This window comes from Miscanthus floridulus, chromosome 10 (assembly GCF_019320115.1).
Source record: "Miscanthus floridulus cultivar M001 chromosome 10, ASM1932011v1, whole genome shotgun sequence".
NCBI lineage: Eukaryota > Viridiplantae > Streptophyta > Magnoliopsida > Poales > Poaceae > Miscanthus > Miscanthus floridulus.
This window is the reverse complement of record NC_089589.1, coordinates 114,087,249-114,112,358: the sequence shown is the minus strand read 5'-3', so window position 1 is coordinate 114,112,358 and position 25,110 is coordinate 114,087,249. Positions and strand designations below refer to the sequence as shown.

The window sequence follows — 25,110 nt, the reverse complement described above, 5'->3', positions numbered from 1 at the left end:
TTTAAACCAAACGAACAGGGCGCATCCAATTGTCTCCTCACTCAGTGTCTCTCAGTCTCAGCCCAGAGCTGAAGCTTCTCTCCACTATCCTCTTTCCAAGCCTCCGAACAACCGAGTGTTCGTTATAACTCCTGAGGTTCAGTCGCTCAGAGAAAGTTCTAAGAAGCTGGGTGCACCACAGGCCTGATGCTTCTCCCCCCTTCTCTTGTAAGTTCTTGCCGGTCTTCCTTCCTTCCTGCATGCTCGTCGTCTTCTTCTTTGAGTATCTCTTTGCTTGACTGGATTGCTAGTTCTTGCCGGTCTTCCTTGCTGCATGCTGAGATGCTCACATACAAGTATTGCCTGTTTGACTTCTTGATCGTCGTCGTCGTCTTCTTCTTCGAGTATCTGTTTGCTTGACTGGATTGCTTCCTCTCCATTAGAGCGGTTTCCCCTGCTTCAGGGCTTATAGCCGCCTCTGCTTCTTGCTTGCCTTTTGTGGCGAAACCAATGGAAGGATAGTAAAGCTTTGTTTCCGCCCAAACACAACCCAACATGAAAACACTACCTCTGGCCACTGGAAGTTTCCACCTGCATAGCAAAATGGACAGGAAATGAGTGAGAAAGTTCACCTGCATGTCATGATCCCAAGTTCTTAAAACAGAGTAGGGGCAAGGAAGTGACTTTTGAGAAGTTGCTATGTAAGCCCCAAAAAAGGAGAGACAAAAACATGCTTACTGCTCAACGAATCTTGATGCTGGCACAACCGGAAGCGATTCTGCTTTGCTGTACATCCCACTAAGTCATTACAAAATAAAAAAGGGGGGCTTTCATGTATGAGAATATAGGGGCTGGCTGTAGTAACTGACAAGGCATGTAGGGTCATTAGGCCTCATTAGATACAGATAATCTCACTGGCTCCGTATTCTGGACTTACATGTAAATGTCTATGCCAGATGAACTTTTCTTTCTGAGAAATGCATCAGAGGTAACTCTGGGAACTGGTGAATACTATTGAGCTAATTGTTTTTCTTTTTTTTTTTAAAGAATACTATTGAGCTACTGAAGTTCAGTTACCACACACAGACTCATTTCACACATACAAATCTTTTTCCACCCTCAAATACGATACACTTTGTTTTCCATACAAGAAGTCAGAACTAAACTTTAACCACTGTAGATATAATCCTTAACAAACTAAACTTTGTGCTGATGTAGATTCATGGCATGTTATACCATTCCATCTTGCTTCCAAAAATCCAGTTGTGAACCATGCCAGATTTCTTCTGAGTATTCCTGTCTTCCATTCTTCTCTGTTTGCCCTCCACTTACGCGCTTTGTTTCATTGATGCAGCAGTCCAGCAATGATTTCACTTCACAAGGGCTTCTTTTTTTACTAAAGTAAACCGAATCAGAGTACATTCAGCAGTGCATCTGTTCCTGAAACAAAAACATGATGATCAATTCAGAAGCCATGAAGCTATTAGCTTTTATGTTACTTCTGTTGGGATGCCAAATAAGATGTTCTCTCGCTGTCGACTCCCAAGGTATGGCTATGGCATTTAACATTTTCGCCAAATAAGATGTTCTTGATTAGCTGGCATTAGATAAGCAATTTATATATTTAAACTGAAACTTTGATTCTGAGTGACAAGCTATTCACGTGCCTGAACCTTGATTGCTTCTGCTGGGTTTCAACTCTAGCCTACCCCAATTTGTTTGGGGCTTAAAGGCTTTGTTGTTGTTGTTGTTGTTGTTGTTGTTGTTGTTGTTTGATTCTGAGTGACAAGCTTTCATCAGAGGCATACAAATTATTTGCTATGGACTAGGTTATCTCTACTGACCACATAAGTGGATCTTAGACATTTGGCTCCCTGTCTGTCACCAGTCAAATGTTTGAATTAGAAACTCTAGAAAAAATCTGCGCAATAGATAATAATGCATACCAATGGAATGGTCAGACCACCTGCTTGACCCCACTAATTAGTGCCCTTGTAATATTCTCACAAAGAGGGGCATAAAAGCACTTCTATTGAGCACTGCTCATTTTCTTTGGTTGAAATATATATATCTCCAATTGGCGAAATATTGTCTGCCATGCCCTGTGTATTTAAGTGCTACAGATTCCAGATTGCATGTGAGGCACTGAATAGATTCAATAAGAAGTATTTCACTTTTTGAGAACTTGAGTCTACCTTGGGACCCCAGAAATAAGACTGTTTTTGTCTGCAGTCGAAGCACTGGTTGAAATGAAGATGCAACTTGGCGATAACCGTGGTGTCCTTAGTGATTGGAAGGATAATCAAATGAGCCCCTGCTACTGGGAATATGTTAATTGTCAAGATAACAACAAAGTTACAACAATGTAAGTTCAGCCTATTCATCTCAGCTTTCTAGACTTTGAACTCTATTACTGCCAGAGGTAGAAAATTCACATTATGGTCATCGAACATAAGGAAATATCCAATTCTAACAGTTGACTATGTCTAAAGTGATTAATCCCAACCATTTGTAAAGGAGAAGAGTTTTCATTTGAATGGAATTGTTTCATGCTCTATTCTTTCCTAATTTTACTATTATAAGCTTGTAGTGTTACTTGTGTTCATATAACTAATTGCTTAGTTTCTCATTATGAGTTTGCAGAACTTTGAGCTCGTCTGGGTTCACAGGAACCTTATCACCCAGCATTGCAAAGCTAACAACTTTACAGCAGCTGTAAGTTGCCCATGTATTCTTTTGAGTGTCCAACAATTGGTGCCCATGAAAATAGGTCCAATCATACATAAAATTAGGTCCCCATACAAGATGGATAAACTTGCTGCTTGCTACATACTATGGTTTCAGGATACTGGATAACAACAAGATAACTGGAGGGATTCCTCTGGAGTTTGGAAACCTATCAAGTTTGACAATTCTAAAACTTGGAAGAAATAATTTAAATGGATCGATACCAGACTCCCTTGGACAACTTTCTAAACTCCAAAATCTGTAAGTCAGCCATGACCCCATATTATCATGACTGATAAAGAAACCCTGAGTGATAACTGATAACTTGTACAGGGATCTAAGCCACAATTATTTAAGCGGGAATATCCCAAGCTCTTTCTCAAATCTTCCATCATTGAATAACATGTAAGTTTTTTTTTTCTTCATGGCAACAAGATGTACAAGTAAAACCTGTCAAATTTAACCGCTGTCATACTTGCTAGTGCCATTGATAGGATTACGGATCCTACCGCGTAGATCACGGAGTCTGTAGGGGTGAGAGGGAGGTGGAGCAGGCTGGGAACCTCGCTGCCGGCGGCTGGACGCCGTGGTGGAGGATGGGCGGCTGCGGCTGTAGCCCTAACCCTCGCGTAGCTACAGTAACGGCGGCTACAGTATGCGTGAACAGTAGAGGCGGCTAGGGTTAGGAACTCCCGGCTCCCAGGGGAAGCCGGAAACAATAGATTGTTTCTGCTTAATTATCCAAATGTCTTACAAGCCATATATATAGCTCTCACAAATAAGGGATATATCTAATAAATAGGCTAAATAATAGATAATATGGGCCGTTAGCCCCCTAATGCCGGCGCACAAGCTCAGCCACTAATGGGCCTCCGCCTGGTATATGTGACGCCGGTCATAACAGCCATTATATTAGTTCATTCAAGAAAGTGAATAGTTGTTCAATTATCATGTAAAATAACTCAATTTATTTTGCAGTAATCTAGCACATAATAATATTAGCGGCGAAATCCCACAACATCTACTTCAGGCGGCTCATTACAAGTATGTCATATAACTGTAGGAAAGCAGATTACAGAAACAAAATTAATCATTTCATGTGTGCTACTTTATAGTATCCTTAGTAGATGATTTTTGCTTCCCAGCTTTACAGGCAACCACTTGAATTGTGGCCAAAATTTATTTCCATGTGAAGGAGGCAGCACAAGGACAGGTAATTACTAGAAAAACTGGTAAACCATAGTGACAAATTGAGACTAAATTTGGAGGGAAACTGAGGGCATTTTTTCTCAGAATGAATGCTTGCTAATACATTCAGGTGGGTCAAAAAATTCCAAGCTAAAGGTGGTTATTGGAAGCATTGCTGGAGCAGTCACTCTTTTTGTAACAGTAGTTCTAGTTTTGCTATGGTGGCAAAGAATGCGTTACCAGCCTGAAATCTTCATTGACGTGTCAGGTCTGTCACTATGTTTGTTAAATAATTACCATAGTAGTAACTTTCAATGAGGAAAACATATTTCCACAGATTGAAATGGCTCAATAAATTAAACATTCTGAAAGAAAATATCTAACTTCTTTTATCTGATAAAAGACAAACATGTTCAACAATTCCAGGTCAGAATGATCATATGCTTGAGTTTGGGCAAATAAAGAGGTTCTCATGGCGGGAGCTTCAGATTGCAACCAACAATTTCAGTGAACAGAATGTTCTTGGCAGGGGTGGTTTTGGTAAGGTGTATAAAGGAGTACTTCCAGGTCCAAACAGTATAAAGATTGCAGTGAAACGGCTACTGAATGTGGACAGTCGTGAAGGGGAAATGGCTTTCCTCAGAGAAGTTGAATTGATAAGCATTGCTGTGCACAAGAACATATTAAGGTTGATAGGATTTTGTACAACAACAACAGAGAGGCTCTTGGTCTACCCTTTCATGGAGAATCTTAGTGTTGCTTCCCGTTTAAGAGGTACAACTAAGCTATGATCATCACTTCCTCATTATATAGTTGTCCTTCGCTCAGAATCATCCATTGAAGCATATAGTTGTGTCAATGAGGTAACATATTGCCAAAGACTACGAGTGAACGTTGTAAATGCTTGATGCTGAAACTATGCAACATTAAAAAAGGATACATAGTTGAATTTTCTCTAACTTTTATCCAGCATTATATAAAAGTTTCAAACAACTTAGGTAACATAGTAATTTTCCCTATATCCTTCGTCTTCTCAAATATTTTAATAATGATTGCATTGCAGATATAAAACTAAACGAACCAGCATTAGATTGGTCTACAAGAATGCGAATTGCTCTTGGTGCTGCCCGTGGTTTGGAATACCTTCATGAGCACTGCAATCCCAAGATCATCCACCGTGACGTCAAGGCTGCAAATGTCCTGCTTGATGGGAACTTTGAAGCAGTGGTAGGAGATTTTGGGTTGGCGAAGATGATGGACATAGGGAGGAATACAGTAACAACAGCGCTTTGTGGGACTATGGGCCACATAGCTCCTGAGTACATAAAGACGGGAAGGCCATCAGTGAAGACAGATATCTTTGGATATGGTGTCATGCTGTTAGAGATTGTGACAGGAGATCGTGCAATTGCATTCCATCCTGACCGCATAGAAGAAGCAGGCGAGATCATGCTCATTGATCAGGTAAGATAACTACATGATCCTATTGGTACGAGTAAATCGGTACATATCAGCTGCATAGTGTTACTGAGAGGTCAAGAAAAACTGAGAAGAATGTTGAGGCCTAAACAGAAATTTTGCAAACCGTAGTAATCTGAAATCTACTATCAGTAGCAACTAGGTATAACCATGCAATTATCTTACAGTTTCTGGTCAAACATTGGTTCACATAGTTGTCCCCTCTAAGGAAACAATACTTAAAATCACGAGTTGATTCAAATGACTACGAATGTGAAGGTCAAGCTATGGATGGAAGAAGGGCGACTACTTGACCTAGTGGATCGCAATCTAGGTGGCTTCTACAACCTTGAAGAGCTGGAGAAGGTTACCCAGATAGCACTCCTCTGCACTCACATGGACCCTGATCAACGGCCTACAATGTCTGAGGTGGTGCAGATGCTGGAAGGAGAGATTGTCCCAGCAGAGCGGTGGGAGGAATGGCAGCTGGCTGAGCTCCAACGACGACAACAGCATGAGATGAGGCAACAGGGCAAACTATTCAACTTCAGTGAAGAGTCTCTAAACATCCAGGAAGCCTTTGAGTTGTCAACTGGCAGATGAGCTGTCATAAGAAAGTGACATGATTTTCACTTGTTCCTTAAGTAGAAAGGCTATAAGGAAATTTCAGGATTACGCAATACAAATATTGACGATTAGGAATAGTCTGTAAGGTCCTTATGTAATAGCTTGCACAAGTAACTCCATCCATATGCCGTTAATACAACGATAGGACCACACCTAGCTCAGAACATGTGTATATTAAGACTATAGACTGTTCTATATTTTAATTGCATTCTGTATTAGTCGATAACTCTCAAATTCTCTGTTGTGTGTGTGTAAAACTTAAAGCCTTGAATTCAAAATTTAGCTTAAAAAGCCAACAACTTCAGCAATCATATAACGAGAACTTTACTCACAGCGTGCTGTATTGCAGTTATCTTATGACAATGGAATAGAGCCATCAGTAGTAAGTTTGGCAGGACCAGTGGAATGGAACCTTGTCCAGATTGACATCATACAGTAACTTTCCTTTCGACTAAGTTAGTATGTAAGTATAAAATACAAGAAACAAATGATGATCATATGGAGGTTTCAGAAAATAAACATGTGCAGCTTAGAATCAAACATATTCAATAAGGACCCATAAAAAGAGCTAAAACATAAGACATCTTCAATTAAGAATTAGCAAATGGAGAAATCCCACAATCAATAATCACTGTATTTGTGTAGACAGCAACGGTTCGCTGAAATACCAGCAATCACAGAGATTTGTCTAACTGGGGATGAAGAATCGACTTAGGAGTTAGGACTACTAAAGACTGACACCATCAACGAGGTTCAAATAACAACAGTTAAGTCAGAAAGTACTACCTCCATCCCAGAAAGGATGCAATTCTAGAATAGTGTCCAGTCAAACCTTCTTAAGTTTGACTAAATTTAAATACAAAGATAGTATCATTAAATTCATCATTGAATATATTTTCATAGTATATACCTTTTTGAAATCACCAATGTTGATACTATTTTCTATGAACTTGTCAAAGTTAAGATAGGCCCTCGACTTAACCAGACCTAGAATTGCATCTTTTCTGGGACTGAGGGAGTAGAACACAGATAAGAAGCATCTGTGTGTGCAAAGTTTCAATTAGTGTAATATCAAATATATTTTTCAGAACAAGGTACCATGGGTAAACTAACCTTAACTCCATCATACATGATGCAGATCATATAACATTGATATCTTCAGAGTATTTAAGAAAGACTCGTTACCCTGTAGAAATATAAGGATTCACAAGAGTTGCATCAAACAAATTAAAATAAGGCTCAAATGAAATACTACTATGGTCCTGACGAAATAACAATTTGTGTGCCCATATGAGCAACTTACTTTCTTTCTATTCACATGGTTTATGCAAAAGCAGACCCCATACAAATCCTAAAGCAGCTCTTATCCAATCCATTAATCAATATCTGGTCATCTTAACCTTGACATGGATATTTTATAAGATCATCGAGTATGCAAGAGCAAAACATTGACAAAGTAATACTGAAAAAACTTTATATTATAGTTCATGGCACCAAATAAGAAAGGCATACCATTTACAGCCGTCGATAGGCATAGAAGCTGTGCTCAAAAGGAATATCGAGCGCTCCTGCCAAATTTCTATGCTGCATGAGTGGGAGAAATTCGGATTGCTCTTGCAAATCAAGCAATAACTGCAACATCCTTTTTCTTAAAGCCAGAAATCCGCTTTGAGATCTTTTCAGATATTTCAGAAGCTAGAGCATATCTATTGCTTTCATAGCATGAATTGATGATGCTTGTATAAGTTGCATGAGGGCGTACCCAGTGCAGAGAGCTCCCGCTCTGTGCGGGGTCTGGGGAAGGGTGTCAGTGGCAAGCCTTACCCTCGCCTGTGCAGTGTGAGGAGACCGCGACTCGAACCCGGGACCTTCCGGTCACAGGCGGTAAGACTCTACCGCTTGCACCAGGCCCGCCCTTCTGGTCAACAGCATAATGCTTGTCCAGAACATTTTTAAGGAAAAGACTAGCAGCATCCAAATTACCCCTGAGCTTTCTAATTAGTGCATCTGCTGTATGAGCCTGTTGCCGTTTGTCCAGTCTATCCAACAATGATACAGCAATGGTTGTCTTATCCCTCCTGCAGTATTCATAAGCTAAAGTGACACAAGTTACATCGCATGGCACCAAATGCTTATCAAGCACGGTCTCAAATAATGCCCTTGCTTCCTCTAGTCTTGATTCCTTGCATAACCCACTTATTAGTGCCCCATAAGTTATAGAGTCAGGAAGGCATCCATGTTGAACCATCCTATCAAAGACCTTGAGAGCTGAGGTCGATTTGCCAACTCTACAGTATCCTGCAATCATCGAGGTATAAGTTTGCTTAGTTGGCACTAATCCTACGGAAAGACATTTGTCAAAGAGCTGCTGACTTTGTTCCATTTGCCTCTGCTCACAATACATAGCAATGATGGTGGTATATGTGTCTATATCAGGATGGCAACTGTTCTCTGCCATCTGGTTGAACAAATCCAGAGCATAAGCTATGTGGCCCTGTTTGCAATGTTCAGTTATCAGCATAGTGTATGTCACCTTATCAGGATGCAGCCCCTGACTAGTGGCCATTCGCAGCACCTTGTAAGCCTCTTGAATCTTTCCCTTCTTGCAAAATCCCCCAATAATGGCATTATATGTGTAAATGTTGGGCAGGAAACCTTCCAGCTTCATCTTGTTCATCAGCTCAAAGGCACGATCGAAGCTGCCCCCTCTGCAGTGCCCATCGATCAGTGTAGTGTATGTGTTTGTGTTCGGGGCGAGTCCCTGCTCAACCATCCTACCCAACAGCATCTCAGCTCGAGCAATCTTCCCCTCTTTGCAGTACCCACCAATCATCACAGTGTACATGTGCATGTTCGGCTTGTACGAGCTACTCTTAACAAGCTTCAAGAACAGCCGGAACGCCCGCTCCATCCACCCAATCTTACACAGCCCATCGATGAGCGACGTATGCGTGTACACATTCGGCTTCAACCCTTTCACAACCATCTCCTCCAGCACATGGAACGCCTGCTTGACATAGTGTAATTCACCACGTTCGGCGGCGTGCCCATCTCCGCCATCCTCCCAAACAGCCCAGGCACGTCCCTGAACCGTCCCTGCAGACAGAACGCGTGCACGACAACCGTGCACGTGGCGCTGTCCAGGGAGAACCCCTCCCGCCACATCGCCGCCAGCAGGGCGTCGGCCTCCTCGAACCGCCCTTCCCGGCAGCACCCGAGGACGAGCGCCCGGAAGCTGCGTGCGTCGGGGCGCACGCCCATTCCGTCGAACGCCTGGCGCGCGTGCGCGAAGCAGCAGCCCGGGTGGTGGCGCCGCAGCCCGACGCGGAGCACCCAGTTGGTCGTCTCGACGGCGAGCGGGAGCCCGTGGCTCCGCAGCTCGAGCAGCATGTCCGCGGCCTCCCGCAGGCGCCCGCGCTCAGCGAATGCGGCCACCATCGCGCGCGCCGCCTCGTGCGCCATCGGCAGGTTCCCCCGCGCGACGAATAAGGTGGCGGCCGTGGCGTAGAGCCGCATGAGGTGGCCGAGGTCCGGGCGGGCGGCCAGCCGGTGGAAGAGCGCCAGCCTGGCTAGCAAAACGAAGACAGGCAGCTTTAGCCAATACAAGTAGCACATGTTTGATTCCTTGTAACGGATAAGCCTAGCTAAGAATCGATGTGTTAGTTTACCCCGACCATGGCAGCAGGCACAGGGAAGAGCTCGAGTCCGCCATGCGAATCCGCCATGGCAGAAGGTGGAGCTCGCGCTGGGCCGTCGTCGCTCGTCGGCGTCCTCGGCAGCGCGCACGCAGGGACCTGGGGGAGCTCGCGCAGGGGGCGGCGGCGCTCGCGTGGTATCCGGCAGCTAGCGGCGCGCGTGGTTGTGAGCAGAGTGGAGCCTCGCCATCCCCATGGCTGCAGCTCGTCGTCCTCCACCGGCTCGACACTCCTCTGTCCCCTCGCCGACGGACACCACTGCCGCACAGCTCGATTTGGAGGCAGCGAGCTGGAGAAGAAGGTGGAGCTCGCGCTGGCGCGCTCACGTTCCTCGTGCTGCTCGTCTGCTGGCGCTGGAGCTTGTCGCGGCGAGTTGCTCGTCTGCTGCACGTGCTTGCCGGCGTGCTCGTGCTTCTCATCCATGGTCGCATGAAGGCCACCCTGCTCGTGAAGGCCGGCGTGCTCGTGCGTGTCGCGTGAAGGTGGAGCCTGTGTGGAGGAGTGGCGCAGTGGAGCTCCCAGGTTGCATCCATGGCGGCGGAGCTCCCATGGTGGCGCGAATCCGGCCATGGCCACCAGATCTCAGGGAGAGAGAAGGAGCAGACGGATCTGGGAGAGAGAAGGAACAGGTGGATCTGGGAGAGAGAGGGAGCACGCGGCGGCTGTGGGAGGAGATGTGGCCGGCAGTCTCACGCGGTGGTTGGTGCGGCGGCTGTGGCGCTCTCGGGACGGCCGGCGTGGGTGGCGCAGAGCAGTGGCGGAGCTTGCATGAAGGGTAGGGGGCCGATTCAAAGCTAAACACTGCTACAGTATTACCAATAGTATAACAGACAATTAGAATTCTATAAAAAATCTTTTTTTTTCAAGTTCTATCTATATAGACTGTAATGAACGATTAGAATTCTATCTAAGAAGAATGAAGAATATACGGATTTATATACCTGTAAGCTGTAATTCACTGATTAGCAACAGCAAACATGATATGAGAGAGGCATGAATTAATTGTATGCATGCAGCGATGTGCAAACGTCTAAATTGATACAGCTGGAGCAAGGGGCCAGGACGCAGTTTGCCCCCACATACCTCCGTCCGTGGCGTAGAGGGCGACGGAAGAGGAGGTGAGCGGACGCGGCAGCGGGGCTGGCCAAGCCTGGCTCCGCGACGCCCTGGCTCCGCGAGATTCGGGCGTTTCCAGCGAGCCACTAAATTCGTCCGAAATAGCTTTGTGGAAGCCTGGCTACCCGGCCAAATAGGACCAAACAAGCCCAAATTAAATCATGGAGGCCTAGATCAGGGAACCAAAACACGCCCGTACTGAACGCTTTCGTCAGCCTCGCCGGCCGCCGCGCACCAATCGTGCTCACCCTGCTGCCTGGCGCCGCACCCGCGCTTCCAGTTCTAGCTCCTCAAGGGCAACGACTTCTTGTCGTGTGCCGCACCCCGATTTCGGAATCGATGCTGCTTCAAATAGCTCCCCGTATCGTCAGCATCCGCCAAGTAATTTCTTCACTAATTCATCGGTTAATGGTGTTGATCCTGCAGCGAAGAGTATAATTCGTGGGTTCCTGTGTTGGGGAACTTTTGTCATCATCAGTTCACCTCTCAGTCTCTATGGATCTATTGTCGTTGTAGAGAAGGGAGGATAGAGCCTGCTGCTGATGCTCTCGTCCGTAGCCGCCGGCCCGCCCGGACCTCCTATCTCCGCCTGTTTCCCTGTCCGGTCTCCCGCTCCAGCTCCGCCGCGAGAGGGGGCTCCAGGTCAGCTCCTGCTGTTCCTGTCTTCTGCTGCACTGCAACGGATTTCATATGGGGGCCTGGGAAAACTCTTAAAAATTTAGCAGCCTTGCACCAGCTCCCAATTTGTTTCCCACTTGTGATTTATGTTTTCCTTCAGTGAGAGCTTGCACCAGTAGGATTGCACAATTTATAATCACAAGCACATAAATAAAGCTCACAGAAACGTAATAACATTACAAAAAATGCTCCAACAAGTCAAATCTAAAACTGAAAACAAAAGCATTAGCACCATTTGTTTTACACAAGTATTTGTAGGAGAAAACTTTTGCTGAGTCTCACTCATTCATACACCATATGACATAGGTTTGCCAACGCAAATGCAAATCAACAGTACTATTTACACTTCACACAGAGGGCACATGCATGGATGGGCTGTTATTCAAACACAGTGATGCAATACTCAGTCAATTGCAAGGATTACAGTAACAAGAGCTGTTTCAACGTTCATGACGCATAGTACTCATCAACTACTATTGTGGTTTTCTTCCCATGCATGCTTACTGAACTTCTGATGTTAGTCACTTTTTTCCTTAGTAGCTTCAGAAGCCTGCTGGCTAACTTCCATTCATGTGTCTGAACCATGCTAATATGCTGGTAAACCATCAACTAGCAGCTGGTCTTTCGTGTATTTTTTCCAAGATAACTGAACCATGTTGTGAAATACCATCAGCTAGATGCTCCTCTGCAATGAAGTTATTTTTCAGATTAATGAACCATTCTAATACGCTGTTTTCAGAATCATGCTAACTGAAACATACATTTATGGCTTGAAAACATAATCTATTCGTTAGGCTTGACATAGCTCATTGGTTTATGGCTTGAAACAGCTCTCTTAGAACATGCTTTGCTTACTGAAACTGATTTCTTCTTTTCAGACTCCTGAACAATTATCTTGAATGGTTCAATAGAGGTAACACCTATTTCAGAGTAATCATTGCAATCAATTCGAGACAGTCTTTTAGCCAAACTCTTTGTACGACAACAGCAGTGTAAACCTTTATTTAAAAAAATCTTCACCCTGCTAGCGTGCTTATTAACAGTAACATAACGTCGTCTCAAGTTTAGGGCTTGAGGCCATGTATGGGATCTCACTTTTTTTTAGAGTAAAAGGTAGCATTTAATTAATTGAACCGATCGTTACATAGAGGAGTCCAGATAAGATCTGTTGCTTCGTGAAACCAAACCGAGTCGAGAGCTGATCGGCCGACCTAGCAAGTACATGTGCTACCATATTACAACATCTACTGACATGGATGGGAGAAAAAGTAATAGAAGAGCCTCGAACCATCCGTTTGATATCTTGGACGAGAACAACAGTTTCAGAGCCGTCCATGGCATCTGATTGGAGCTTTTGTATTAGAGAGAGGCAAACTGAAGCAATTATCACCTGATTGCTTGAGATCCCTGAGACAGAGAACTGCATGCCTAACAGCAGCTGAGGAAAGCCATTTCCCCTTTCTAAATCCCACTTTCTAAATCATCACTTGGAGAGTCATTTGCATAAAAATCGTTTTATATATCATTCCACTCTCCAACAGTTCTTCTATATCTCCTTCGTACTCTAGAGAGTCATTCTCGTCTTCTATTTTTTACTAGCGAAAAATTCGAAATAAAAGATGGCTATATTTGGATAACCATTTAGAGAAGATGTTGGAGTATAGTTTTTAACCAAAATCTCTATTCCTAGCATTTAGGAAGGATATAGAGAGTCTCTTGGAGTTGCTCTTACATGACAGGGCCTTGCTAAGGTACCCCTTTACCTCATGGGAGGTAAGATCTCAAAAAAATCTTAGCCCTTCATTTTGAAATGCTTGCAATAACTAAGTAATTATTAATTAATTAAAATGTTTAGAAAAAAGAAAAGGCAACAAAATAAACAAATGTATACAAAATATGTACGGTCCACAGTTATTTGGGTACCATAGTAAAACCCTACATGACACGATGGGCCTACCCGGTGATCGGCTGTTTAGCCTAACCCCTTTGCCTTTGGCCTGTGTAGGACTATGCAAGGCCCACGAATAAATTTATGTGGCAATACAACTAATACTTGCAACGAGATATACTTTCACATATGAAATTGGTGGCAATAGAACCTTACATGGATGCAACGAATCACATTTCTGATAGATGCAATACAGGAAACTCTTTCGCAATGCGGGCCAAGATTAAGGCAACGCAGTGACATTGTAGCCATAATATTCACAACTCCTTGCAACCACCTTCAGAATGGTGGCAACAAAACCTGCTAGCGCAATGCAAACTCACTATTAACACAAGGCAGCACAATTTGCTGCAGTATTTACATGTACTTGCAACCACCTTTTCAACCGTGGCCATAATACCTTCCTGTTACAACAGAGTGTACTAACACAACACAACAGTTTCATGGCAACAACGTCCACGTATCACTACCAATTGTGATACCAGTTGCAATAGAACCTCCTCTTGCAGCCGGCCATGGAGGAGGGAAGGTTCTGCCGGCCATGGAGGAGTGGAGAGGCCGCCTGCTCCACCTCATCTTCCCCAGCTCCGGCAAGGAGAGTCCGAGCTCACCCACGGCGGCACTTCGGCAAGGAGGCCGCGTTCGCTCACCCAGATCCACAAGGAAGCTCCGCGCTAGCGATGGAGATTCACGTTGTCCGGCGATGGAGATTCGTGTGGTGCCCAACAGAGGAGCACTGAGCCGACGATGGAGCTCCGTGGCGGCCGGCCATGGAGATTCGCATCGTAGAGTATACCGGCCAGGGGGCGCGACGCCCAGAGTGGAGCGGCTGCTTGGAGATACGCCGCTGCGGCCCTCATTTCATCGTGATGCGGACGGGAATAGAACAAAAAAAAAACGAACCGGTATCTCGTTAACAGTGGCAGGTGAGTTTTTTTTTTTTCTTCCAAAAAACAGCTGAAAGTAGGGGAAGCTGCTTTGAATTTTGTACTAGAGCAAAAACAGCTTTTGGTCTAAAGCAACGGTTGCTTTTCACCCCTTTAGCTGGCTTTTGGCTTTTGCAAAAACAAAAGCAAGTTGGAAAGCCCAGCCAAAGGAGGCCATAATCGGACTAAACGAACCACTATAAAACACATAAAATGAATGGCTTAACATTGAAAGACCCAAATGCATTCATACACATCTCCAACAAGTAGAGCTCATTTTAGGGAAAAAAATTCGTACAAGAAGAATATTTTTTTTGGATTTTATTTGAATTAAATTTTCAGAGAGTAAAAGCCATTTTCCTATTCTCAGAATGTTAGTAAGGGGCTGATTTTTAGAGAGCTACATGTGGTGGAGCCAAGGAGCGCCATGTGCTCTCGGTCACACATGCACTGACAGGTGGGGCATGATCAACGATTGTTTTTTTTTTTTTTTTGAGGAAAATTGATGCTGATTGGTCAACACTCAATAGTCAAATTGACTGGGCCGAAACTAAGCCGGATATTGGCCACAGGGTCAGTTCTTGGGCTGTCCTAGTCTGAACACATGTCGGGCAGGGCGCCATGCCATGTGGCAACATGGGTGGCGATTGTTCTCTGCCGAGTCAATAGTCTACCGCACGGGTGCATGGTGGACAAGGCCTCGGCGCATGTTGAACCCCTCCCTAGTTCATGATGCACTGAGTTCAGGTAAGCTCAGGGTGGTCAATGCCCACAGAAGGTGGAGGGGAAATGAGTATGTTGCCAAAATGCTGAACTCAGCTTCGACAGTGAGGTTGCCTCGGCGGGAATTCTCTAGTGAAAGTAAAAAGGGAGGGCCAAGCTCACCATCAAGATATGAGCAGCATATCGCTCCCCGTGCCCTTTGCCTTCGTAACTTAACTTGGTGGATGAGCTCTCCTCTGAAAAACAAAACAAAACTTTTATGGGCTAATTATATATGTGCATCCTCATGTTGCTACGTATGTTAGTACCTCCGTCCTAAAAAGAATGAAAATCACATTTTCTAAAGAGTCAAACAATTCAAAGTATGACTAGATTTACAAAAAGTATCCACTTATATTTTCAATCAGGTTTATTGTAGAAACATGTTACTTGATTAATCTAGTGATATTTACTGTGCATCATAAATATTAGTACATTTTTACAGCATTTAACTCCTAAGAGAGATTTCTATTCTTTGGTAGATCCAGCAGTACCTCACAGGGGATTAGTAACCCTGTAATGCGGCCTGCTGCCGTCTGCCACGCACGGCGCACGGCTCCATGGCGGCTGCTGCTGCTGCCGCCGCCGTGCTGAGGCACGCGCACGCCCCTAGAGTCATCAATGGCTAGCCTGCCAAAAGGCCCAGGCTTGTTTAGATGCAAAAATTTTTGTAAAATAAGTACGGTAGTGTTTTCGTTGTTATTTGATAAATAGTGTTTAATTATAGTCTAATTAGGCTTAAAAGATTCATCTCGTGGATTTCGTCTAAACTGTGTAATTAGTTTTATTTTTTATTTATATTTAATGCTTCATGTATGCGTCAAAGATTCGATGTGACGGGGAATGTGAAAAATTTTGCAAATTTTTTTGCAAACTAAACTGGACCCAAACAGCTTTGGTCTGCTCTGGTATAGGCTGTGATTGTGCACATCTTTTGATCAGATCCTGTTTGTTATGATTGAGCACGTCCAATCTGTTTAGTCCCAAATGAAAAATTTTGGATGTCGCGTCGGATGTTTTGGGGATGTCGGATATTAATAAAAAATTAATTATATACCTCGTCTGAAAACTACGATACAAATTTATTAAGCCTAATTAATTCATTACTAGCGTAGGTTAGTTACTGTAGCACTTATGGCTAATCATGGACTAATTAGTCTTAAAACATTCGTCTCGCGATTTCCAACTAAACTGTGCAATTATTTTTTTTCATCTATATTTAATACTCCATGTGCCGCAAAATTCGATGTGATAGTTTGGGGTGAAAATTTTTGGAAACTAGACCCGGTCTTATTGCAAAGAAGCTGGTCAAAAGCCAATTCCGCCTATCCTTGGAATCTTCTCTTACTAGTAGCAAGGGGGTGCAGAATCATGCAATATGGCACAAGTTCTAGGCCGCGTTTAGTTTGCCCCAAATTCCAGAATTCGACACTATGCAAAAAGAAGATTACTCGTCACATCAAATTTGCGGTACATGCATGGAGTACTAAATATTGACGAAATCAAAAACTAATTGCACAGTTTGGTTGCACTTTGCGAGACAAACGTTTTGAGCCTAATTAGTCAACAATTGGACAATTATTAACCAATAAAAACAAAACGACACTGTATGTGGCCATTTATATTTTCAAACCATTAGAGACAAAAGCACAGCACAGAGGTGAGCTGTATGTAGCTCTGTTTAACAGAGCAGAGCAGGGTTTATATACCAGCCTAGACGATTATCAGAGTTCCTAGTCCACGCAATTGCACGAGAGTTCGAGCTAGTTCTTCCCAAAGATAGCTAAGGATACAAATATATTTATTACTGTACCTACAAATATGAAATATGTATACGGTAGGATTAGGATCAGACTATGCATGGTGCATAGTGCATACACATGCTGCACTCCGTCCCGGTTATGAGCGAGGCCAAGAGCAGAGAGGAAGATTCGGCTCATCCTTCATGGGCTGCGTCTGCTCTGTGCCTCCGTGTAGTCTCCCCCGGCCCTCTCCCAAGCAAGTCTGCGTCGATCTGCTACGAACGGAGGCGTGTCCTCCAGCGACGGTTGTCGACGGCTGCTCCATGCTGACCTGCGCCAGCTCCGCCGTGCTTGCCAAGCTCCCGTCCAGGTCCCGGTCCCAGTCACTCAAGGCCGTGCTGTAGACAGAGTTGCGTGAACGCCAGTCTCGCGGCGGCCACACGAAGGCTGGCTTCTTAGGTGGCACGTCCGGTGGCGGCATAACCTTGGTGATGACCTGCAGCACTTCAGCCATGCTGGGACGATCCAACGGGTTAGGGTCGGTGCACGCCAGTCCAAGAAGCAGCAGACGTCTGGCCTCGTCAGCGACCCTGTCGTCCTGCTGATCACCACCACCACCGGCGGCAACAAGTACACTGCCATCGACGGCATCGAGCAGCCTCCCCTCCCCGTGGAGACGCCAGATCCAGTCCGTGATGTGTTCGTCGTCCTCAGGTGGGATGTCCACCATGTCCCCGTTCTTCTTTCCTGTAACAATCTCGAGGATCAGCACCCCGAACGCATAGATGTCAGTCTGGCGCGTGGCCTTGTAGCTCATCGCGTAGTCCGGCGCTATGTAGCCCCACGTGCCGGCGATGCCCGTGACGGAGCTCCTGTTGACAGCGACCGTGCAGGCGATGCCGAAGTCGCCGAGCCGGGCACGGAAGTCGGAGTCGAGCATGATGTTGCTGGCCTTGATGTCGCGGTGCAGCACCATGGGCTCATGCTCGTGGTGGACGTAGTGCAGGCCTGTGGCGATGTCTCTGGCGATGCCGTAGCGGGTGTGCCATTGCCGGAGAGACGTGTCTCCGTCTTCTTGCTGCTGCTGCTGCTGCTGCACGCTGCCGTCCTGGAAGAGATGCTGGTCCAGGCTGCCGTTGGTCATGTACTCGTAGATGAGGAGTGCCTCACCTTTGTTGTAGGACCAGCCTGAAAATTTTGTGCACTATCTAAGTACTACTACTCCCATTCAAGAATACAGTACATAATACTACTACTAAGTACTATGCTCTTTTTATATTGTACTAAGGTAGTGTTTAGTTCGCGAAATTTTTGACGAAATGGTACGGTAGCACTTTCGTTGTTATTTGGCAATTAGTGTCCAATCATAGTCTAATTAGGCTTAAAAGATTCGTCTCGTGAATTTCATCTAAACTGTGTAATTAGTTTTATTTTTTATTTATATTTAGTACTTCATGCATGCGTCCAAAGATTCGATGTGACGGGAAATCTTGAAAAATTTTGCAAAATGAAGTGCAACTAAACGGGCTCTAAGGTGTTCAAAAGAAACAGAACATGGGCAATTATTGTACTCACCAATAAGTGGGACAATGTTCTTGTGTCGCAGACGGTTGATGATGCTGACCTCAGCGATGAAGTCACTACAGCGGTGGTCCTCAACTTCACGCGTGAACTTCTTGACTGCCGCGTCCATGGCTCCTCGCCGCCCCGGCCTACTACTCCTAGAAGAAGCCACAGCAGGAGGAAGCTTGCATCGGTACACAGCTCCGAACCCTCCCTTGCCAAGCTTGGTCGTCTCATGGAAGTTCCTCGTGGCCTTCCTTATCTCAGTGAAGTCAACGTGGGCTGGCACCCCGGGGATACCCTGCATGATCTTGGTCAGCTCGTCCTGTTCTTTCTTCCACCTCCTGTACTTGGAGTTGAGGTACAAGAACACAAGGGCAGTCGTGATGGTCGTCGCAGCCACCGATCCAAGGAAGGAGGACAGTATGATGGTCTTGTCTTGTACGCCAGTTGGGTCCTGGAAATCGGGGAGCCCGTCGACCGTGGAGTTCCATGAGTGAACCTGTAGGAGCTGCCCCATGGAGGAGAAAAGGCCTAGCAATGCGTATTGCGCTCTGATGGTGAGGTTCTTGCTGGCTATCGCGTTTGCAGGCTTTGGCGTGTCTTCACCGGCGTCGACATAGACTGACATGCGGTGGCTGACATGATCATAGTCGATCCACACGCTGTACTTGCTTGCCGCTGCCACAGAAGAGTTGACTGGCGGTGGCTGATCTATGCCAATTTGTACCCAGATTATGTCGCCAAGATACAGCAACGTCCCGTTATCTCGGGCTGTACCGATCTCAGCGGTGAGGACGCCGCCAGCACTATCGGTGGATGACGAGGGGTTGGAGGAGCTGGAGGGGCCAAGTACCTGCCAATTGGGTGGGGTGAAAATGCCCCACGAGTCGAATGGGACGAACAAAGGCTCAACGGCGAACACCAGACTGGTGCCATTTGCTGCCTTCATCTCGTTGTTTGGCTGGTAGATGCTCATGGTGAAGACGACGCTGAAGGACGCTTCATCAGGTCTATCATCGTACTTGTGTTGGACAAGAACAATATGTTGCCGGACGAAGAACCAACCTTTCTGGAACAGGTCGAAAGCCGGATAGTTGTTCGTCATGTAGGTGCCTAGGCCACGGCAATCCACCCTCTCCCAGTTTGTTCTGCAGGTACTCATGTTGGTGAGGAACAGGTAGCCCGGCAGTTGGTCGAAGGCGCCGCTCACGGTAAGATTGCTGTGGGGATCCTGTTGGGAGCCGAAGCAGGTGCAGGATATGGGGTGGGAACAAGACAGCAGAAAGCAGAAGAGGAGCAGGACGGTGGATTGACGACATGGCATAGCAGATGGAGGAGGCCTATTATGAAGCTGGAAGGCCGCCATGGCCCATGGCCATGTATGTCGCTCGCCTGCTCAACGAGCGAGGGTTCGTGATGAGCTCTGTCTCTGTGGTGCTGATCCAGATGATCGGAACGGAGTATATATATGCGTACCTAATTAATCAGAGTAGTAGTAATTAATAATGCAGTAGTGTCTTGTCAACACGAGTTTTTGGTCAAAGAAAACAGGAAGACATTTGGACAAGCCGTGAAGGACTGAAAGCAGCTGCACTGCTGGTTGTACTGGTCCAGTCCTATACAAGTACTATTTTCCACGGATATTTTCTTTCATCTGGAAGACTAGCCACATGACAAGATGCGTGGAACTATGAACGGGCACAGCGTTCAAATCGACACGACTAGTGCGCATGGGACCCCCTTTAATTTCCTCCCGTTCCATCCGTTTTTCTCCTACCTGTACCTGCTACTCCCTACTTCAAGTCATCATCGATGCATGCACTTGACTAGGTGCCTAGCTTTCTTCGAGTAGAGCATCATTCTCTGCAATGTCATGTCACAATGTACCGAGGCTTGAAAAAAGTTCACTCGTTTCAGCATCGATTTTTCATCACACTGTAGCTAGTCTCACCGGCCACTAGTGAACATATCAACAGCTTCACGAAAGAATATCATGGGTCAAATGTTTTTCGTACTGGTCCAAAAAAAAGATAAATATAAGAATTTTGTTTACTCCGCGAGTCTGCATCACTGATATATCTGCAGCAATGGCCGGCTGGCCGCTCCGTCTATCTCCAAGCAAGACCAACCTGTAGCCTGGTCTCACAGCACGCCGTGGGAATCGCTTTCTCACGGATGAACATAACCTATCCGTGAGACACTGGACCGTGTTTGGTAGGGCTCTGGGTTCTTGCGGCTTCTTGCAAGGAGCCCGGGCACACGACAATTAAAAAACGGCTTCTAGCAAAGAGCTAGAGGAGTTGTAGCCGTTTCTACACGGAGGAGTTCGAGTCAAAGAAATATGGCTTCTTTCAGCTTCTCCTCGCAAACATAATATAAATTATTACAAAACTGTCACTAGAGCTGTTTTTGCTAAATATTTTCCAAAACAAATTCAACTCCACATGAGGAGCTAGAGCCGTGTGGCAGAACCGCCAAAAATAACACACTTACGGAGGCGCTTGTCTTCCATCAGACACTAAGCACCCCGAAAGCGAGTTATTGGGGGCAGGTTCCGTTGGGCACACCCCAAGGGAGAGCCCGAATAGTCCACATTTTTCCCCAAAGAATCAAATAATGAGAACGAGTTACAATACTTAATACATTTCATACATCCAGAGTTCTTAGAAATTCATTATTACATTACCAAATTCAGAGTGCGGAATGTGAGAGGAGCCAATCAATCAAAAGATACCTATTGGAAAAGAATACATGATTACTTTCATTCAAAAAGGATTTTGAATCTGATCGCACACAAAGTTCTCTAATGAGTCGGTGGTCTAGTATACTACATGACTACAACACATTTGCTGGTTGTGTTTTGAAGGTAGAGGCCCGAAATTAGAGTGGTGCATCTGTTGATGACAAGGTTAGATGACCTACCTTCACATGCTAATTTCCTATATGTTTTAGCTGAATCTCATGTGTCATCTTTGTTTCCCATTGTAGCAAGCAAATGCATTAACTATGTATAAGAATGACGACCCATTACACAGGACTTTCCAGTACATACATTGCTGGAAAATACTGAAAGACCATTTGAAGTGGACGAATAGGCGCCAGCCAACTGGACCTCAGAAACCATTAAGCAAAAAGCAAAAGACCACTGCTGATTCAACTCCTGCTATTGATGCACCAGACCCTGTCACTAGTACTGTAGCTGAGACTGAAACCACAATAACCACAGTGCCGAGGCCTACAGGGACTAAGAAGGAAAAGCTGAAATTAAAGCAGCGTTCAAGCATTGAAGCTTTGAATTATTTATTGGCAAAGAAGAAAGAGGTGGATGCTGAGAAGGAGTTAAAGAAAAAAGAGAGGGAGTTGAAGAAAGAGGAGAGGGAGTTGAAGAAACAAGAGATGTGCCAAAAAGCCCTTGCCTTGCATGAAGAAAGGATAAAACTTGACAAAGAAAAATTTGATTTTGAGCGGGATCGAGAAGAAAAAAGAATTATAAATATTGATACGAGCACCATGTCAACCAGACAACAACAGTTCTACGATGATCAACAGAAGAAAATACTTGCAAGACGGCTTGAAAATTAGTAGAACCATGATTTCGAATTTTTTAGATTTGAGCATAGTGTGAGACATGTTTAATTTTCTGAAACATTTTAGTTCATAGCATATCAGATTGATTAATGTTCTTGCATGAACCTTGTTATCTATATTATTCTATAAAGGAGCTGCTTTTGACGTTTGCACCATCACAAATATATTTGGGCTCGTGACACTGCAGTTGCTCTCTGGTTGGACACTGCCCTCAGGTCCTCTTTATAGCAGATTAATTTAGTCAGCTACTGTATTATGTATTGCAACCTGCCTAGTGTTTTGTACCTTTGATACATAGAAGTGCAGGTTGGACACTGCCCTCAGGTCCTCTTTATAGCAGATTAATTTAGTCAGCTACTGTATTATGTATTGCAACCTGCCTAGTGTTTTGTACCTTTGCATATGGGGTTTTCTGTTATGTTTTTAACAAATGAGTCCTGACAGGCTATGGTGAGTGCTTCCACTGCTAAACTGTCAACAAAAGACATGTTGGTCTGAAACTGACAGCAAACTATTTTTGGAGGACTAAGTTTGCCCTTCTGCTCTGCAGTACAAGTACTTGCATCTGAGAGCCATTGTACATGCAACAGGGAAAAGAATCATTCCTTGCATCAAAGCAATGTTTGCAACTAGTGTTGCAGGCTTTCAAGCAAAACATTCAGGCTTTCAATATAAATGAAAGGCAAGCTTGTCACAAAAAAAATATGCCTTGAACTATTACAGTATCTAGTAAATCAAACAAAGAACATAGGTCTGGAAACTAATACATAATGCCTTGATGTTGTGATAGTAAATGAAATTATTCAACAGTAATATTTGTATATAAATCTGGAAAATTGCTCGATAAGGTCGACTTGAAGTTGTGTGTGTCTCCTTGTCCTTGATCTTCTTGTAATTCTGCATAAATGCATCGAACTCAGGTGTAGCATCGTGTGATACAGTCACCTTTTCTCCCACATCATCATATCTGAAATCTTTTTCGTCAACTCCCTCGTCTTCAACAATCATATTATGCATAATGATACAAGCCGTCATGACAAGTTGAATTGTATCCTCATCCCACACATGTGCCGGCGCTCGAACAATGGCAAAGCGAGCTTGTAGAACCCCAAATGCTCGTTCGGCATCCTTCCTACAAGCTTCTTGTGCTTTTGCAAAATATTTGTTCTTATTACCCCATGGCTCGGGTATGGTCTTCACGAATGTGGCCCAAGATGGATATATACCATCTGCTAGATAGTAACCCATAGTATAATCATTCCCATTGATGCTATAATTTACCTGTAGCCCTTGACCTTCAGCAAGCCTTGCAAATATAGGAGATCTGTGAAGAACATTTATATCATTGTGCGAACCTAGCATCCCAAAGAAAACATGCCAAATCCAAAGATCTTTAGAAGCAACAGCTTCAAGAATAATTGTAGGCTCCTTTTTATGTCCCCTATACATACCTTGCCATGCATAAGGACAATTCTTCCAGGTCCAGTGCATACAATCAATGAAACCAAGCATGCCAGGAAAACCTCTACTCTCACCAATCGCAAGTAATCTGGCAGTGTCATCCTCATTGGGCAACCTCAAGTATTCATGTCAAAATACCTGAACAACAGCTCTGACAAACTTTCTAAGACTTTCTAGAGCAGTACTCTCCCCAATATGGATATAGTCATCCATAGCATCAGCTGCTACTCCATAAGCTAACATCTGAAATGCCGCCACCACCTTCTGCAAACAAGATAGTCCTAGGGTTCCGGCTGCATTCCTCTTCTGCACGAAATAGTCATCATACTTCTCAACGGCATTCATTATGCGGACAAACATGTGACGCCACGTGACACCGCATTCGAAACCTATGACGTCAGATTAAAAAAAATTATTCAGACCTCAATGCATACACTAAACATAAGTCAATAAAATTTGAGAGAATTAACCTGCGCCTGAAATAACTCGGTCCATACGTAGGATTATCTGAGAAATAATCTTCATACAATCTGCAGTGTCCCGACTACCTATCACGATTCACAACACGATGTCCCTCTATGGATCCACGATGGCATGCTGGCTTAACAATGTCTGATAGTACTATATGATCTGCTGCAGTATATACCTCATCGTCATCATCCGACGATGACAACGACGACGATGAAGAATCCATCAACTCGTTAACTACATCTTCAAATTCCATTATGAACCTTTGATTAGAGGGTCCTAGGAATCTGCTTGAACACCTAACCAGGATTAAAGAAAGAAGATGTGTGTCGATCTACTGATTTGATAACGTGACCTAAAGAAAAATCATATCAAGGATACACGATGACCTACCTGAACACGTACAGGGTAGCAGCAGCCCGTCGCCACCAGGATCAACGTCTTGTGCTGGTGACACACGCGCAATGTCGCCGCCAGGAGCCCAGAACGCGACGATCTTCTATTGACGCGAAGGAGCACAGCCGCCGCCAGGGCGTTGCTGCGGACGACTCCAAAGGAATAGATCGTAGAAAAATTCAATCGGCAGGTGGAATAGGTCCATGGTAGATGGTGACGTGGCAATTTTTTTAATATACAAGATGAGAAATAGCAAGTCTATTGAAAAACTCTTCTTTTTTTAGGACTTATTTTACAAAAGAGCTAAACTATGCAATTTGGCTATTTATTTTACCACATCTGTTGGAGATGCTCTAAGTAGAGGCCTAGCAATGACGAAGCAAATTGGCCCTGGGGGCCCAAGGGAGATTGGGAGAAGGTAGCCACTGGCTTGGCTAGTGCAGTGAGCTCCGCTCGGCTGCATGCGGCTCTGGAAGGGGCGAACGCGTGCCTGCACCTTCGGCGCTTTGACGATGGTTAAGCTAGTTTTTTAAAGCAGTGGTTACGATGTATTGTTTATAATGGTAAAGGTGTATACTTTTAAAGCAGAATAGATTCATAGCTATTATTGACAATGACAATTAGATTCTACTAAGGGCCCGTTTGGATCCTTAGAATTGAATTTATTCTAATAATTATAATTTAAACACAAATTAATTAAGCTAATATAGTTCTATATAAAATATATTTGTATATTATTATTGTTAGCCATACAAGAGAGATACTTATATGTTATATTTCTACTA

General features: G+C 44.6%; 2 protein-coding genes, 1 long non-coding RNA gene and 3 pseudogenes across 7 annotated transcripts; 3 read left to right on the top strand and 3 right to left on the bottom strand.

Annotated features, from left to right (window-relative positions):
- Positions 1-6,213, top strand: LOC136486997 (LRR receptor kinase SERK2-like). 4 transcript variants are annotated; one of them, XM_066484099.1, is made up of 12 exons: positions 1-207; positions 1,337-1,526; positions 2,212-2,344; positions 2,623-2,694; positions 2,824-2,967; positions 3,040-3,111; positions 3,685-3,750; positions 3,852-3,919; positions 4,025-4,162; positions 4,321-4,668; positions 4,958-5,358; positions 5,632-6,213. In XM_066484099.1, the coding sequence occupies exons 2-12, from the start codon at positions 1,433-1,435 to the stop codon at positions 5,953-5,955; spliced, it is 1,860 nt and encodes a 619-aa protein (XP_066340196.1). In that variant the 5' UTR covers positions 1-207; positions 1,337-1,432; the 3' UTR covers positions 5,956-6,213. The 4 variants fall into 4 exon arrangements, with proteins under 4 accessions (XP_066340196.1, XP_066340195.1, XP_066340197.1 ...); XM_066484098.1 differs by having other exon boundaries at positions 1,334-1,526; XM_066484100.1 differs by lacking the exon at positions 3,040-3,111 and having other exon boundaries at positions 1,334-1,526.
- LOC136486995 (pentatricopeptide repeat-containing protein At4g19890-like) lies at positions 214-10,866 on the bottom strand (annotated as a pseudogene).
- Positions 10,867-11,033: 167 nt separating this feature from the next.
- Positions 11,034-12,448, top strand: LOC136487001 (uncharacterized). 2 transcript variants are annotated; one of them, XR_010767105.1, is made up of 3 exons: positions 11,034-11,171; positions 11,307-11,432; positions 12,347-12,448. It is a non-coding gene; the product is annotated as an uncharacterized lncRNA (long non-coding RNA). The 2 variants fall into 2 exon arrangements; XR_010767106.1 differs by lacking the exon at positions 12,347-12,448 and adding an exon at positions 11,775-12,053.
- A 4,322-nt stretch (positions 12,449-16,770) lies between these two features.
- LOC136486994 (probable L-type lectin-domain containing receptor kinase S.5) lies at positions 16,771-19,911 on the bottom strand. Its single transcript, XM_066484097.1, has 2 exons — positions 18,422-19,911; positions 16,771-18,034 (listed from the first exon to the last, which is right to left on the bottom strand). The coding sequence occupies exons 1-2, from the start codon at positions 19,776-19,778 to the stop codon at positions 17,004-17,006; spliced, it is 2,388 nt and encodes a 795-aa protein (XP_066340194.1). The 5' UTR covers positions 19,779-19,911; the 3' UTR covers positions 16,771-17,003.
- Positions 19,912-20,499: 588 nt separating this feature from the next.
- Positions 20,500-21,994, top strand: LOC136489339 (uncharacterized; annotated as a pseudogene).
- An 805-nt stretch (positions 21,995-22,799) lies between these two features.
- Positions 22,800-24,185, bottom strand: LOC136489338 (uncharacterized; annotated as a pseudogene).
- Positions 24,186-25,110: the final 925 nt, after the last annotated feature.

Coding starts and splice junctions, on each gene's coding strand:
- LOC136486997 (XM_066484099.1), top strand. CDS start 1,433: ATGATGATCAATTCAGAAGCCATGAAGCTATTAGCTTTTATGTTACTT. Junction 4,163..4,320: donor AATCTTCATTGACGTGTCAG/GTCTGTCACTAT, acceptor CAACAATTCCAG/GTCAGAATGATCATATGCTT. Junction 4,669..4,957: donor TGTTGCTTCCCGTTTAAGAG/GTACAACTAAGC, acceptor ATTGCATTGCAG/ATATAAAACTAAACGAACCA.
- LOC136486994 (XM_066484097.1), bottom strand. CDS start 19,778: ATGGCGGCCTTCCAGCTTCATAATAGGCCTCCTCCATCTGCTATGCCA. Junction 18,035..18,421: donor GAACATTGTCCCACTTATTG/GTGAGTACAATA, acceptor CAAAATTTTCAG/GCTGGTCCTACAACAAAGGT.